This window comes from Lampris incognitus, chromosome 9 (genome assembly GCF_029633865.1).
Source record: "Lampris incognitus isolate fLamInc1 chromosome 9, fLamInc1.hap2, whole genome shotgun sequence".
Lineage (NCBI taxonomy): Eukaryota > Metazoa > Chordata > Actinopteri > Lampriformes > Lampridae > Lampris > Lampris incognitus.
In genome coordinates, this window is record NC_079219.1 from 55,752,831 (window position 1) to 55,766,485 (window position 13,655).

Genomic DNA, 13,655 nt, shown 5'->3' on the forward strand with positions numbered 1-13,655 from the left:
GTTCTAGATCTGCAGGCAGGATTAGCGCGCATACGTCCTGATACCGGGCCGCCGTGTCGGGCTTAGAGCGGCCGACTGACGAGCCGCCGAAGGTCGGTGTGAGCCCGGGCTGACGTTTACGAGTGCGCAAACAGAGGAAGACCGGCTGTGGACGAGTCACCGCTTCACAGGGCCGTGTCTGAGGTGGAGCCGTGGCTGCCGTGCGGGTGGAGGGGCCGTTACGGGGCACCGCTTCTGCAGAAGAAGAAGAAAAAAATAAAAAAAGGATTTGAACCGGAGACGGATTGCAAAAGGGATGGATGGGATATTGGATGGGGGGTGGGGGGGCACGGTCGCCTCCCAGTAAGAAGGTCCTGGGGTTCGAGCCCCGGGGTCGTCCAACCTTGGGGGTCGTCCTCTGTGTGGAGTTTGCATGTTCTCCCCGTGTCTGCGTGGGTTTCCTCCCACAGTCCAAAGACATGTAGGTCAGGTGACTCAGCTGTACTAAATTGTCCCTAGGTGTGTGTGTGTGTGTGTGTGTGTGTGTGTGTGTGTGTGTGTGTGTGTGTGTGTGTGTGTGTGTGTGTGTGTGTGTGTGTGTGTGTGTGTGTGTGTGTGTGCGTGTGTGTGTGGGCCCTGTGAAAGACTGGCGGCCTGTCCTGGGTGTCTCCCCGCCCGCTGCCCAATGACTGCTGGGATAGGCTCCAGTATCCTTGCAACCCTGAGAGCCGGATAAACAGTTTGGATAATGGACGGATGGACGGATGGATGGATGGACGGACGGACGGACGGACGGACGGACGGACGGACGGACGGACGGACGGACGGACGGACGGACGGACGGACGGACGGACGGACGGACGGACGGACGGATGGACGGACGGACGGACGGATGGATGGACGGACGGACGGATGGATGGATGGATGGATGGATGGATGGACGGACGGACGGACGGACGGACGGATGGATGGACGGACGGATGGATGGACGGATGGATGGATGAAGGCTTCATTCAAGTGTGAAAGCTGTTCTCTCGGGTGAACGAAGTAGTACAATTAGTTGTACTGAATATGTGTTTACAGTACAAGTTCAGAGGTGTGTGTGTGTGTGTGTGTGTGTGTGTGTGTGTGTGTGTGTGTGTGTGTGTGTAGGTACTGTGGAGAGAGAGAGGGAGTGTGGAAGGGAGAGGTTTTGGACGGGGAGGGTGGATGTGTGTGTATATGTGCACTAAAGACAAGGCAGTCGGACGCTCTCTCACGACCGCTGAAGTTTTCCTTTTTTTTTCCTTCGTTTGGGTTGTTTTGTGCTCGTGCACAGGCAGCCCTGATAGGTCTCCCGGCCGACGCACACGCCGGCCTTGATGGAGAAAACTCATCTCTCAGCCTCTTCTGAACGTTACCTTGGCAACGTGTTTCCCTGCGTTTCGTCGCTCAGAGCGGAGGGCCAGTGAGCGGCTGGCTGGCTGGTTGTCTGAGCACGCCCGCTACCGCGCTGTGACCCAAATCTCTGATCTGCCCCCGAACAAGGTCAAATCGCACAAGTCACATAAGGTAGAAATTTACTGTCGGTGAATTCAGCTGTCATTTCGCCGCCTGACTCATCTGCCGTCAGCTTAGCTGTGAATGAAAATGTGAGAGTGCTCAGCTTCTGCTTCCAGTGTGGGAAGATGGCGGCACGAATTCACGTCTGCGGCGGCCTCACCCAGCACCGTCCACGCAGCGTCTTTGCCCACGTCTGCGTCTAAGTTTGTCTTCATGTGATGGCTGGGAGAGCTGGCCGCTGGATCGGCTTGGACAGCTTGGTCTGCTGCGCCCTGTGGGCCCAGGGACCGCGGCCCCTGCCCGGAGCTGGGTCCGAAGAGGAAACACCGAGGGTGGTCTGACAGGACGCGGAAGCGGGGCAGGCTAAGCTAACTGCTAGCCCATGCGGACCGGCGGTTCCGATAACACCGAGGGTGGTCTGGAGGCGGCCTCGCCAAGCCTTGACTGTGTTTTTAGTGTCGCCGTGGGGAGCGCGGGGAGGTGTGTCGAAGGTGTCTGGCTGGGAGGGTACACCGTTATTCCCCAGTGTCCTCACAGTGAGCCTATACCGAGTTTTCACAGTTAGCTAAACTCCTCTTCATATCGTCTGTCCAAGGAACAGGCAGTAGTTGTTTTGGGCAGATTGAATATGAAGAAGTGTTTAGCTAACTGTGAAAACTCAGTATGGGCTCACCGTGAGGACACTGGGGAATAACAGTATGGTGAAACGGTAAGGCCACTCAAAGGCCTGGAAACAAAAAGAATGGCTGAGGATTAGCTCATCTATCAAAACACAGGATCACCCCGCTTTTTTCTGCTGAGAAGGAGGAACTTCCTGTCAGAGAGACTCTCCTTCTACGCTACACAGGAAGTGCAATTACGAAATTACATGCAATACCAGAAACAGCCACTAGGTGGCAAGAAATCAAACTCTCGGTGGAAAACAGTTCCAACACAGAGGGCTAGCGTTGGGTCGGCTGAGGGAGCCTGGTCTGCCGCGCCCGGTGGGCCAAAGGACCAGGGCCCTGCCGGGAGCTGCACCTGAAAAGGAAACGCCGAGGGCGGTCTTACAGGACGCGGAAGCGGGGCAGGCTAAGCTAACTGCTAGCCCATGCAGACCGGCAGTTCCGACAGTCATCCTGGCGTTCGCTGTCTTGGACAGTGGTTTTTAGTTTGGATATATGTATTGTTGTAGTTTTTAGATGTGTGTTTTTGTCGTTGTGTTGCACTGCTGTGGGCTGGGGGGGGACACAATGTTTCGTTTCACTTTGTGTGCGCGAGTACACGAAGTGAAACGACAAATAAAGTGTTCCTGATTCCTGAGCTGAGGGCGAGGAAGTAGCATTTATTCACTCCCAAGTGAAAAAGTCACTTTATCTGCCTTTTCCCTCTGCTGTATTTCAGTCAACACTTAGGTCAGAATAAAAAGTAGCAAAATACCGCAAACCATGAGTAAACTGGGAGTTTATTCACAAGTAGCAAAATACAGCACATGATCAGTAAAGGGACAGGAAACGCTCGCTGGTCAACGCACCTGTACAAACACACCGCCGCTCCGTGTTTAATCAATAACAAAGCTTACAACTGGTGATCTTGGCACTTGGGAGAAAAAGGACAAATCTGATGTGGGTGAGAAAAATAACAGATGTGCACGAGAAATGACTCAGAGGGAGAAATAAAGGGGGGGGGGAGACTGAGAGAGAAAGATACAAGGAACTTAACCTCCGTTGTCTTTGTACAAGTTGTGGTTGTTGAGACATCAACACACTGTAATGCAGAGTCGTCATTCCTCTCACATTCCTCTTTCAGACTTCCAAGGTTTCGGCCTCACAGCCGTGACGCATCCACATAACAGGACGGGAGGACGTGTCCTCTGGCTGATTCTCCAGTCCATCACAGAGGCTGGCAAATAAAACTTCAGATCAGATATATGTCTAATGTAGACTACAGTGTGATGGAGGGATGGAGGGGCGTAGAGGTGTAAGATCACACTTTGCATACATGAAGTCCCGGCTGTGGGCTGGGTGTAGACACCGCCGGGGACACTATCTGTGAACCGTACAGCCCAAGTTCAAAGCCTCCACCCAATCCATCCTCGCCGATTCTCCCCTCCGGCCTCTAATCCGGTCGTCTGCACACGGACGCCGCGACAGGAAGTGTGAGCGGGTGCGCTTCTGGCTCCTACAGCACGGAAAGGTCATGGCAGGACTTAGACTTCAGCCGGAAAGCCACGCTGGCGTTGTTCTTGGCGACCATCTTGTCGAGGAAACGCTTGGCTTTCACGGGTAGGCTCTCACGGCGCGAGTTACACTTTGTGTGCCGGCGGCGATCGTTGGCTTCCTTGGTGTCCCGGCGCAAACGCAGTTGCCGGACGATGCCGTGGAAGGCCTCCCAGATGTTGTGCTGCATGGCGGCGGACGTCTCGATGAACTTACAGTCGAAGACCGCCGCGCAAGTGCGGCCCTCTGAAACGGGACAGAACGCAGATGTGAAGTTAGAGGCCCGTGAGGATATACGGAATAGCAATGGTGCTTAATCACGTGCCACAGCGGGCCGTGTGTATGCAAGTTTTGCTAACAACCCAACACTATACCAGGCTCTTTTTCTCCCCAATTGGACTTCGCCAATTACCCTACTCTTCTGAGCCTTCCAGGTCATTGCTCCACCCCCCTCTGCTGGTCCGGGGAGGGCTGCAGACTACCACATGCCTCCTCCAGTACATGTGGGGTCGCCAGCTGCTTCTTTTCACCTGACAGTGAGGAGCTCCACCAGGGGGACGAGGCGCGTGGGAGGATCACGCTATTCCCCGCCAGTTCCCCCTCCTTCCTGAAAAGGCCCCCCAACCGACCAGAGGAGGCGCTAGTGCAGCGACCAGGACACATACCCACATCCGGTTTCCCACCCGCTGACACAGCCAATCGTGTCTGTGGGGACGCCCGACCAAGCCGGAGGTAGCACGGGGATTCGAACCGGCGATCCCCGTGTCGGTGGGCAACGGAATAGACCGCCACGCTACCCGGACGCCCCTATACCAGGCTCATTTTACCAACTGCGCCGCCTCTGTCTGGTCGAGGACGTGCTAACTGGTGAAATCAACTGGGGTATCGTGGGGTTGAAAACAAAATGCTGTAAGGTTGTCGACGGTGCACGACGCAGCGCCACAGTGGAAAAGTAAGAAACTCACATGCAAAGAAAATAAATCAATAAACAAATGAATACCCCCCCCCCCCCAACCTCAAAGGAGGTGACGTTCAACCTGAAGACACACACACACACGCATGCACGCACAAACACACTCCTGGTGTCTCCTCACCGCTGACTGACACCTCTCGGCATCTGACCAGGTCACACTTGTTCCCCACCAGGATGATCGGCGTGTGCTGGGCGGGGCGGTGGCGGCGCAGGGTTATCCGGAGCTCCGACGCTCGCAGGAAGGACGCCCGGTCCGTGATGGAGTACAGCAACAGGTAGGCATCGCCCGTCTGCATACACTGCTCCTGAGTCCATCCACTCTTGTCCTGCAAAACACACACACACACACACACACACACACACACTGAGAAAACTGCACACAGACCAACAGCTGGGAAATTTGCAAGTTAAGTTTGCACATACAAGAAATTTGGTAGGACATTTACAACATCCAAGAATCTCCTGTCTGTATGGGTATCTACCTCAATATCTCAAGAGACCTACTTTACACAAGTCAACCCCCCCCCCCGCAGTACATGAATCCTTCACCCCCTGCAAACACGCAGGAGGGAAACGTGTCTGCATGAAGATGAAGGACCTGCTGGTGGTTTACGTCGCCTTACCTCGGCGTCCCATGTGTCAAGCAGAGTTATGGTTGCACTCTCTCCGTCCACTTCAATCGTCTTCTCACACACTTCGTCTGTAACGGACAGCCACACGCAGATAAGCTACACTTTCTAAACATCGCAGACGACTCCGCCACCGACGCTCCCTTAACTTCTCCCTCTAACGCGCTGGAGAAGTTAAGCTGTCAAGCTGCACAGTGGCGAGGCTGACAGGTGAGCAGAACTACAAGGACAGCACGTGTCTTGATATTATAACATAATAATATAACAGCATATCATATAATATTTCAGTTTAAACAAGAACAATATATATATATATCAAAAAGATTGATAGATAGATCAAGACAAACAGAGGCACAGACAGACAGACAGACAGACAGACAGACAGACAGACAGACAGACAGACAGATAGATAGATAGATAGATAGATAGAACGATAGAATGATAGAGAACAACAGACAGACAGACAGACAGACAGACAGACAGACAGACAGACAGACAGACAGACAGACAGACAGACAGACAGACAGACAGACAGACAGACAGACAGACAGATAGATAGATAGATAGATAGATAGATAGATAGATAGATAGATAGATAGATAGATAGATAGATAGATAGATAGATAGAGAACAACAGAGACAGATAGATAGATAGATAGATAGATAGATAGATAGATAGATAGATAGATAGATAGATAGATAGATAGATAGATAGATAGAGAACAGACAGACAGACAGACAGACAGACAGACAGACAGATAGATAGATAGATAGATAGATAGATAGATAGATAGATAGATAGATAGATAGATAGATAGATAGATAGATAGATAGAGAACAACAGAGACAGACAGATAGATAGATAGATAGATAGATAGATAGATAGATAGATAGATAGATAGATAGATAGATAGATAGATAGATAGATAGATAGATAGATAGATAGATAGATAGATAGATAGAACAACAGATAGATTAGATAGATATAGAACAGACAAACATAGATAGATAGATAGATAGATAGATAGATAGATAGATAGATAGATAGATAGATAGATAGATAGAACAACAGATAGATAGATAGATAGATAGATAGATAGATAGATAGATAGATAGATAGATAGATAGATAGATAGATAGATAGATAGAACAACAGATAGATAGATGGATAGATAGATAGATAGATAGATAGATAGATAGATAGATAGATAGATAGATAGATAGATAGATAGATAGATAGAACAACAGATAGATAGATAGATAGATAGATAGATAGATAGATAGATAGATAGATAGATAGATAGATAGATAGATAGATAGATAGATAGATAGATAGATAGATAGATAGATAGAGACTATTCTCACCTCCGTAGAGTTCACAGTCGTCGCTGTCCATGCTGTCCGCGGCACCGGCGAAGATGCTGGCGAAGGCCGTCTTACCGACCCCTCTGGCCCCCAGTAGGACCACCCGGAGCGGATTCCCGCATCCCGCCGCCTCGCCGGCGGAGTCGGTGGAGATGACCGAGTCGGAGGAGGACCAGCTCCGGCTGGACTCCCCGGCCGAGCTGATGCAGGACTTGGAGCGGGAAATGCAGCTGGGGACCCGGGACGCGACGCTGTCCGGGAGCAGGTGGCTCCCGGGGTCGCAGATGCTCCACCGGTGGAGTTCGCTCTGCAGGCGGAGACTGTGGCGGCGCATTCCGCACAGCATGGTGCCGAGACGACGACGAGAACTAAGAGCTAGAAACGAACGGCCCCCCTCAAAAACTCCCCCGACCGCGCTGAGGAGAAATCCGGCGTTGTTGCTGGTGTCAGACGAGGTCCCTGCCGAGGGGTTCGGAGTCCTTGAGGCGGACGCGCGCCAAACAGCCCGCAACGCGCGCTCGGATGGAAGGACGCTCACGGAGCGTCGAAGGCTCCCGTCGGAATAAGAAAGCAGAGACTGGTCTTAAGACGGAGAGCTCCGGAATATAGAGACACCCAACTTTGGCTGCCGAGTTCCCCCTGAGAGAGAGAGAGAGAGAGAGAGAGAGAGAGAGAGAGAGAGAGAGAGAGAGGGAGGGGGGGTTGGGCGGGGGTCTCCCTAACGTCACTATCCGGTGTTCCCTCCTTGTGTGGCCGTAGGAAAGGAAAACAAAAAAAGGAATACAACAAGGCTCTTAAAGGGGCACTCTGATATATTCACGTTCTCAGTTTCGCCCCTTTATGTTAAAATGGAGTAAGTGCCCATTATGACCTACACTTGGAGGCTGGTCCAGTGGCGACGAGCTTTCAACTGATCACTACAGTGAGTTACAGAACCTCTACCTACACTTGTCAATCAATAATGAGAGGCGAACCTGCAGCTTCCCCCTACCGGGTAGTCTCCACTGTATCCCAGAAGGTTTCCTGCTCGTCTGCTTGCTTTGACGGTAAGGTAATATTGACTTGATAATCACACACTGCCCGTTTCATTGTGCACAATGTATTTATAAATCAGTGCCGCCACTGCGCTGTTGCGAAAGTTAATTTGTCGCCAGTTCAATCTGAGCGCTAATTAACAATGTACTAGATTACAACACAGGTCAAAAGGCCATTGATTAACCCCTAATCTCACTTTGTCTAATCTTGAACTCTATCTTCACATCGAGCTGGGTAAGGATCACAGGAGGCTATTTAGATGTGCTTAACCGTCATCTTTGGCTCGGCTCAACTACCTCGTCACTCCGCAGACCTCCAACAGCACTTCAGGCACCAAATGTCCCCGCTTGCAGGGGACAGTTTGTGCAGAGTGATCCGTTGCCATTTTACAACGCTATGGTGAAAACAAGTGCCTGTTGGTGTTCAGAGGGTTTCTTCACCGTTGTAATTGGTTACGTCATTCAACAAATGCAACTCAAAATCAGTACTTGTAGAGAATGGAAGTCGTCTAGCCAAGCAAGCTAAACTTCTCCCAGAGCCGCCGGTTTGTAGTCCCAGTTGTAAGGCAAGGCAAAGTCATCTAAACATCGTTCGTAAATGCCATCGCTGAAACTGTGCTGGCTATTGAATGGATTCATTGAGAGGAGGCTGAGTATCTAAGCCATCAATCTATTGTCAGCAACAGCAGATTTTTATAGGCCAGAAAACGCCTTCTTTTTTTAATTATTTGTGAATGAACATCTAAAAAACACATGGTCTGAGAATCCCTGCACCAACCCATGACCTACACTCTGAGCACCACAGCTTAATTTGTGTGAGGACTCCATATGTGTGTCTGTTTCAAAGAGCGAAAGAGCAAGTGAGGGCAGAGAGTTATTACAGTAATTGTAGGATTATGATGTTTATTCGGCTGTGTTTTTCCAGGGCTGATGCTCTATGGGAATGTGGCCTGATCCAAAGGGGCCTGCCGCTGTGTATTAAAGCTCTGATCTGATCTGCTGTGATCTGCTGGACAGATGATTGGGCGACATTAAATCCCTGTTAAGTGCTGGACCAGAACCAGGGGCCCGGTGGAAAACAGAAAGCTAGCCAGGTTCTGTCTATCTGGAGATTAGCAGAGTGGTGCTAACTCTTGAATATAGTGTGTGCAACTTTATATGGCTGTTGATAAACTTGAGTTTGAATCAGAATCTCCGTTAAGTTTTCACATGACATAGTGGGCTGCTCCGTGGAACATTTAGACATAACTGAATTTTGAAATGTATACAGGTGGATGAAAATTTAAAGGAAAAACCAACATAAAATGTCTTAGTAAGGTGTTGGGCCACCATGAACCTCCAGAAGAGCATCAATGCTCCTTGAGATCTGGGGAATTTGAAGGTCAAGGCAACACCTTAAACTCTTTCGTGTTCGTCAAACTACTCCTATTTGTCATGACAAATTAAAGAAAAATCCTGAATGCTTGACCCCTACAGTGAGGGGGTTCAGGGGCTCTGTTACTTGAGGTAGTATGACAAGTTCAAAATCAGAAGGTTTATTGGCCATGTAGGTTTGCACACACGTGGAATTTGACTCCGGTTTTGTGGCTCTCGGTGTATAACAACACAACAATCTTCAGATATATACACAAGGATTGACTATATATAGGCGAAATAAGAGGCAATAAAGATTAATGTTGCAGAGAATATATCAGAGATGCACAAATAAATGTTTGCAGGTTACTGACATACATCATGTCTGAGGTAGATGGACATGACAGAGCGCACCAGTATACGTGCATTGTACAGTACAGTAATACACAATGTGGTTGGGTTTATTTGACAATGTTAAGCGTTCATTTGAATGACAGCCCACAGAAAGAAACTAGCCTTTTCCCTAAAGTGAGCTCTCCATAAAGGAAGACTTTGGGGATTCTGTCATCCTCCATACGGTGCATGTGACCAAGCCAGCGAAAGAATCTTTACTTGAGGAGTGTGGACATGGATGGGGTCTTTGCTCAGGACAGAAAATCCCTGTTGGGCACCTCATCTTTCCGAGAGATGCAGAGTATTCAGCGAAGGCAGCGCATATGAAAGGCATGAGGTCTCCTTTCCTGGTGAGGCTTGAGTGTCCATGTCTCACTGGCATACAGGAGTGTGCTCACTATACAAGCCCTGTACACCTGCACTTAGGTGAGCTCCGTGAGTTTATTGTTTGTCCACACCCTTTTGGTCAACCTTGCAAGGGTGGTAGAGGCTTTTCCAATCCGACTACTGAGCTCTGTCTGAGAGAACATTCACAGACAAGCTCTGTCTCCAGAAACAGGGTGTCTGAGATGACCGAACCGAGGTATGTCAATTCATGGACGGTCTCACGTTCACAGGATTCTATGCTGATGTGAGGAGGGGGTGTCCACATTTTGGCCCTTAACGTTTGTCTTTTTGACGCTGATCATTAAACCAAAGTCCCTACACGCCCTGGAAAAAAAGTCCATCAGTTGTTGGAGGCTGTGTTCATCATGTGTGGAAACTGCAGCATCGTCGGCAAAGAGGAAGTCTCAGAGTGACTGCTCACACCTTGGTTTTCCTCCAGCCTTGACAAGTTAAACAGCTTCCCATCTGATCTGGTATGGAAGTAGATACTTTCAGTAGATTGACCAAATGCCTGCTTAAGGAACACAGTGAAGAAAATGCCAAATAGAATAGGAGTGAGTACACAGTCTTGCTTTACTCCATTGTGCCTCAGTTGTAGAGCTGTCATAGATGGAGTGTTGGGGGCAGATGGTTCTCTCAGGATCTTGAAGAGACCGTCTCTGCTCATGAGGTTGAAAGCCTTTTTGAGGTCAATGTAGGCCAGGTAGAGGGGCTTTCCCTGCATTTCTCCTGCAATTGTCTCACCGCAGGGATATGCCGCAATAGTTATTGCAATCACCTCTGTCACCCTTGTTCTTGTAGAGGATGACGATGTTGGCATCTCCATGTCCTGGGGCACAGCTCCCTCTCTCAAGCAGAGGCAGAGGTATAACTTCATTTTAGGTAACACAATGTCCATCTTTCTTACATTTTACCATGTAGGTAAATATGTAACAAACCTCACAGGACTGCACTTCTGCCTCATATTCAATAAATAGCTCGAAAATGTCAATTTCTCGAGTATGTAGTTTGAAGAGCCAGTTTCACAGATTCCCACCGCCTTCTGCTAACTGATTGTGTCAATTACCAGTATCCTTAAATGTCCCTTCTCCTGCTGTGGTCTGGTACCAAGGGAACTTAGCCTGAGCTGGCATTGGCACCTCCAGGCAGTTTAATGTGCCAGGCTAAGAGGCCGGTCAGGCTCGGTGCCAGACTGCGATGGTGTCTGGGTAAGAGGTTGAGGAGGAAAAGGAGACTGGTGCAACACAAGAAGCAGAGGAGAAAGCCACAGAAAGAGGAAAGGAGAGGGAATGTGTCAAAAACCAGGAAGTGGTTGATGATAGGGTTCAAAGGCAAGGTGACTGCTGTTACAAGACTGACATGGTGAGGAAAGTTAGTGGTTGGCTCAGAGTTGGAATCATAAAAAGAAACACCCACAAATCTTATTAAAGAATTAATTCAATTACTTTTGTTTAAATGTGGGCAGAGACTACAACTACTCAACCGCGACCTTGGTCTAGAAATTAATTCTCTCCATGGTTTCACTGTTTGATTGGAGATAGCCTTGACTATATCAAAAAAGGTCCAAGGTGAAGAGATGACTGATATAGAGAGAGACGAAATACGACAGATAAACCTTATAAATGGACGTGAGACATGGCTTGCTGTGTATTTCAAGCAAAGGCACTCTCATGTAAAATACTCCTCACACTAATATTCAAGCACTTTGCAGACTAATTTACAAACATTTTTTTTTAAATTTCAAAAGCCAAGCCAGAGGAGAGAATGATTACAGGTGTGAAGAGGGCATCTTTCAATGTTTTTTTTCCAATTTTCTGTAGGATTAGGATTTCATGAAAAGCCTAAACAGCAAAATCCACAGTCTGCAATCCACACAGCTGCTCTCTTTAGCCTCTCTTAGCATTAAACCATAAAGGTCAGGATCTGCATTACCAGCTAATGCAAAACGTCATGCATCATGTCGATATGTGTAAGAGATACACTTGCCGGGTTAAGTCTCTTCTAGAAAGATAGTGCTAGGAGACAGTCAATTATAAAACAGACAGGGAATTATGTATAGCGATGTGAGTTACTTTCCCTGGAGAGGACACAGTAAAGCAGAATTAGTTCATATTATTTAGCCAAATACAACAGTCATGTCAGCCTGTGTAACACAACTGAATGCTGTTACACATAAAATATCATGAGGATTTCCAGACCCACTGGTCCCTGGTTGACGGCTGGAAGTCCAGAGGGCCCAACTGGGACTGGGCGATATTGACAAAATCAAATATGCTTTTGACTAAATGCCTCAACATCAATAACATGACAAGAGTTTAGGGATGATCATAAGATAATGACACAGAAATCTTTGAGAAATGACCATTAAAGATAGAAATGTGTAATAAGTTCAGAAAACCCCATGACTTTACTGTAGTGCAGCCTTTTAAGACCAGAAAAAGACAACTTTTCAGCTGCATCATATTACAATTAAACTCCCAGCTGATATTTAGTTGCATGCGGGGCGGCACGGTGGCACAGTGGTTAGCGCGGTTGCCTCACAGGAAGAAGGTCCTGGGTTCAAGCCCTGGGATAGTTCAACCTTGGGGGTCGTCCCAGGTCGTCCTCTGTGGTTTGCATGTTCTCCCCGTGTCTGCGTGGGTTTCCTCTGACAGTCCAAAGACATGTAGGTCAGGTGAATCGGCCGTACTAAATTGTCCCTAGGAGTGAATGTGCGTGTGCGTGTGTCAGCCCTGTGACGGCCAGCTGTACGGCCCAACCTTGACACAAGGGGCAACAGCGTATTGAACAAGCCCTGTTAATCTTCTGCACAAGTTACAACACCTTGAACTTGCTGCAGCATGATTTCTTGTTATGGATAACTATTCTACAAATGTGACCACAAAGTTTAATCATCATTGAATCTGGAGCCTGAGAAGTGATGATTGAGCACACAGGATAAGTGCATGGACCGGAATATCATTTTCACTGATTGGACCAAAAGAATTGCCATCTTGGGGCTAAATCAGGGAAGCTGGGCCGACTGACCTCTTCATTCACATCTCCCCCTTTAAATCCCCAGGATCACAGAGACTAGTTTCAATCTGTGATCCAGTCTCACCAACAAAAAGCCACAGTCTCTGACATCCACTCTCTCTCCCTCTCTCTCCCCCTCCAGCAAGGGAAAATCATTCATTCTGTCCATTTGCCTTGTTTGATTTCCAGAGAGGGATTGGGCACTGCAGCGAGAATTTGCTACTAAGAGCTTTACCCTAACAGACAGATCCAGCAGCTGCAGCACAGGGCAGCACATGATCTCTTAGACGGATAAAGACAGTTTGAATCGATATTTCGTGCGGACGTGTGACATTTGTCTGTCAGACACGTGTACGACACCGCAGCACATCGACATGAAATGTGATCGCAACACAACACGAAAACCGCCTCACATTGCAAAGGCATGAGTTGGGCCAGGGTAATGGCTGCTGTACGTCGCCTGGCAACAGTTGCCATGTCACCGCGTGTTTGTTTTCCAGGTGAAGAATACTTTCCCTACTAGTCTGGACTCATGCAAAGTATTGTTGCGTGATCCTCCGTCATCTTCTTGACTATTTTCTTTACCCTCGGCTCCTTCACAGGGAGGTCAGTATGAAGATACAGGTACGAAACCGGTCCGCTGGGAACTGGGGAGGATAAAGTCTTTCTCCAAGACACTTGAGACTGCATGGTGAGTTGAATGTAGCGCATGAAGATGAATTCAGGATGCAAATCACTTACCTTTAAAGTTAAAATATTACATGGGAACAACAACGCATTTTCCAGG

The 13,655-nt window shown here is 48.5% G+C and overlaps 1 protein-coding gene across 1 annotated transcript; it reads right to left on the bottom strand.

Moving 5' to 3' along the window:
• Positions 1-3,014: 3,014 nt before the first annotated feature.
• gem (GTP binding protein overexpressed in skeletal muscle) lies at positions 3,015-7,312 on the bottom strand. The gene is made up of 4 exons (XM_056286505.1): positions 6,687-7,312; positions 5,316-5,392; positions 4,814-5,018; positions 3,015-3,965 (listed from the first exon to the last, which is right to left on the bottom strand). Exons 1-4 carry the CDS (start codon positions 7,030-7,032, stop codon positions 3,682-3,684), a joined length of 912 nt encoding a protein of 303 aa, XP_056142480.1. The 5' UTR covers positions 7,033-7,312; the 3' UTR covers positions 3,015-3,681.
• Between the last annotated feature and the right edge of the window lie 6,343 nt (positions 7,313-13,655).

What these genes read in the sequence shown, in the direction of transcription:
- gem (XM_056286505.1), bottom strand. Translation starts at nt 7,032, where the DNA reads ATGCTGTGCGGAATGCGCCGCCACAGTCTCCGCCTGCAGAGCGAACTC. An exon ending in CGACTGTGAACTCTACGGAG is followed by an intron (nt 5,393 to 6,686) that starts GTGAGAATAGTC and finishes TGTCCGTTACAG; the next exon opens with ACGAAGTGTGTGAGAAGACG. An exon ending in CCGAGAGGTGTCAGTCAGCG is followed by an intron (nt 3,966 to 4,813) that starts GTGAGGAGACAC and finishes GTCCCGTTTCAG; the next exon opens with AGGGCCGCACTTGCGCGGCG.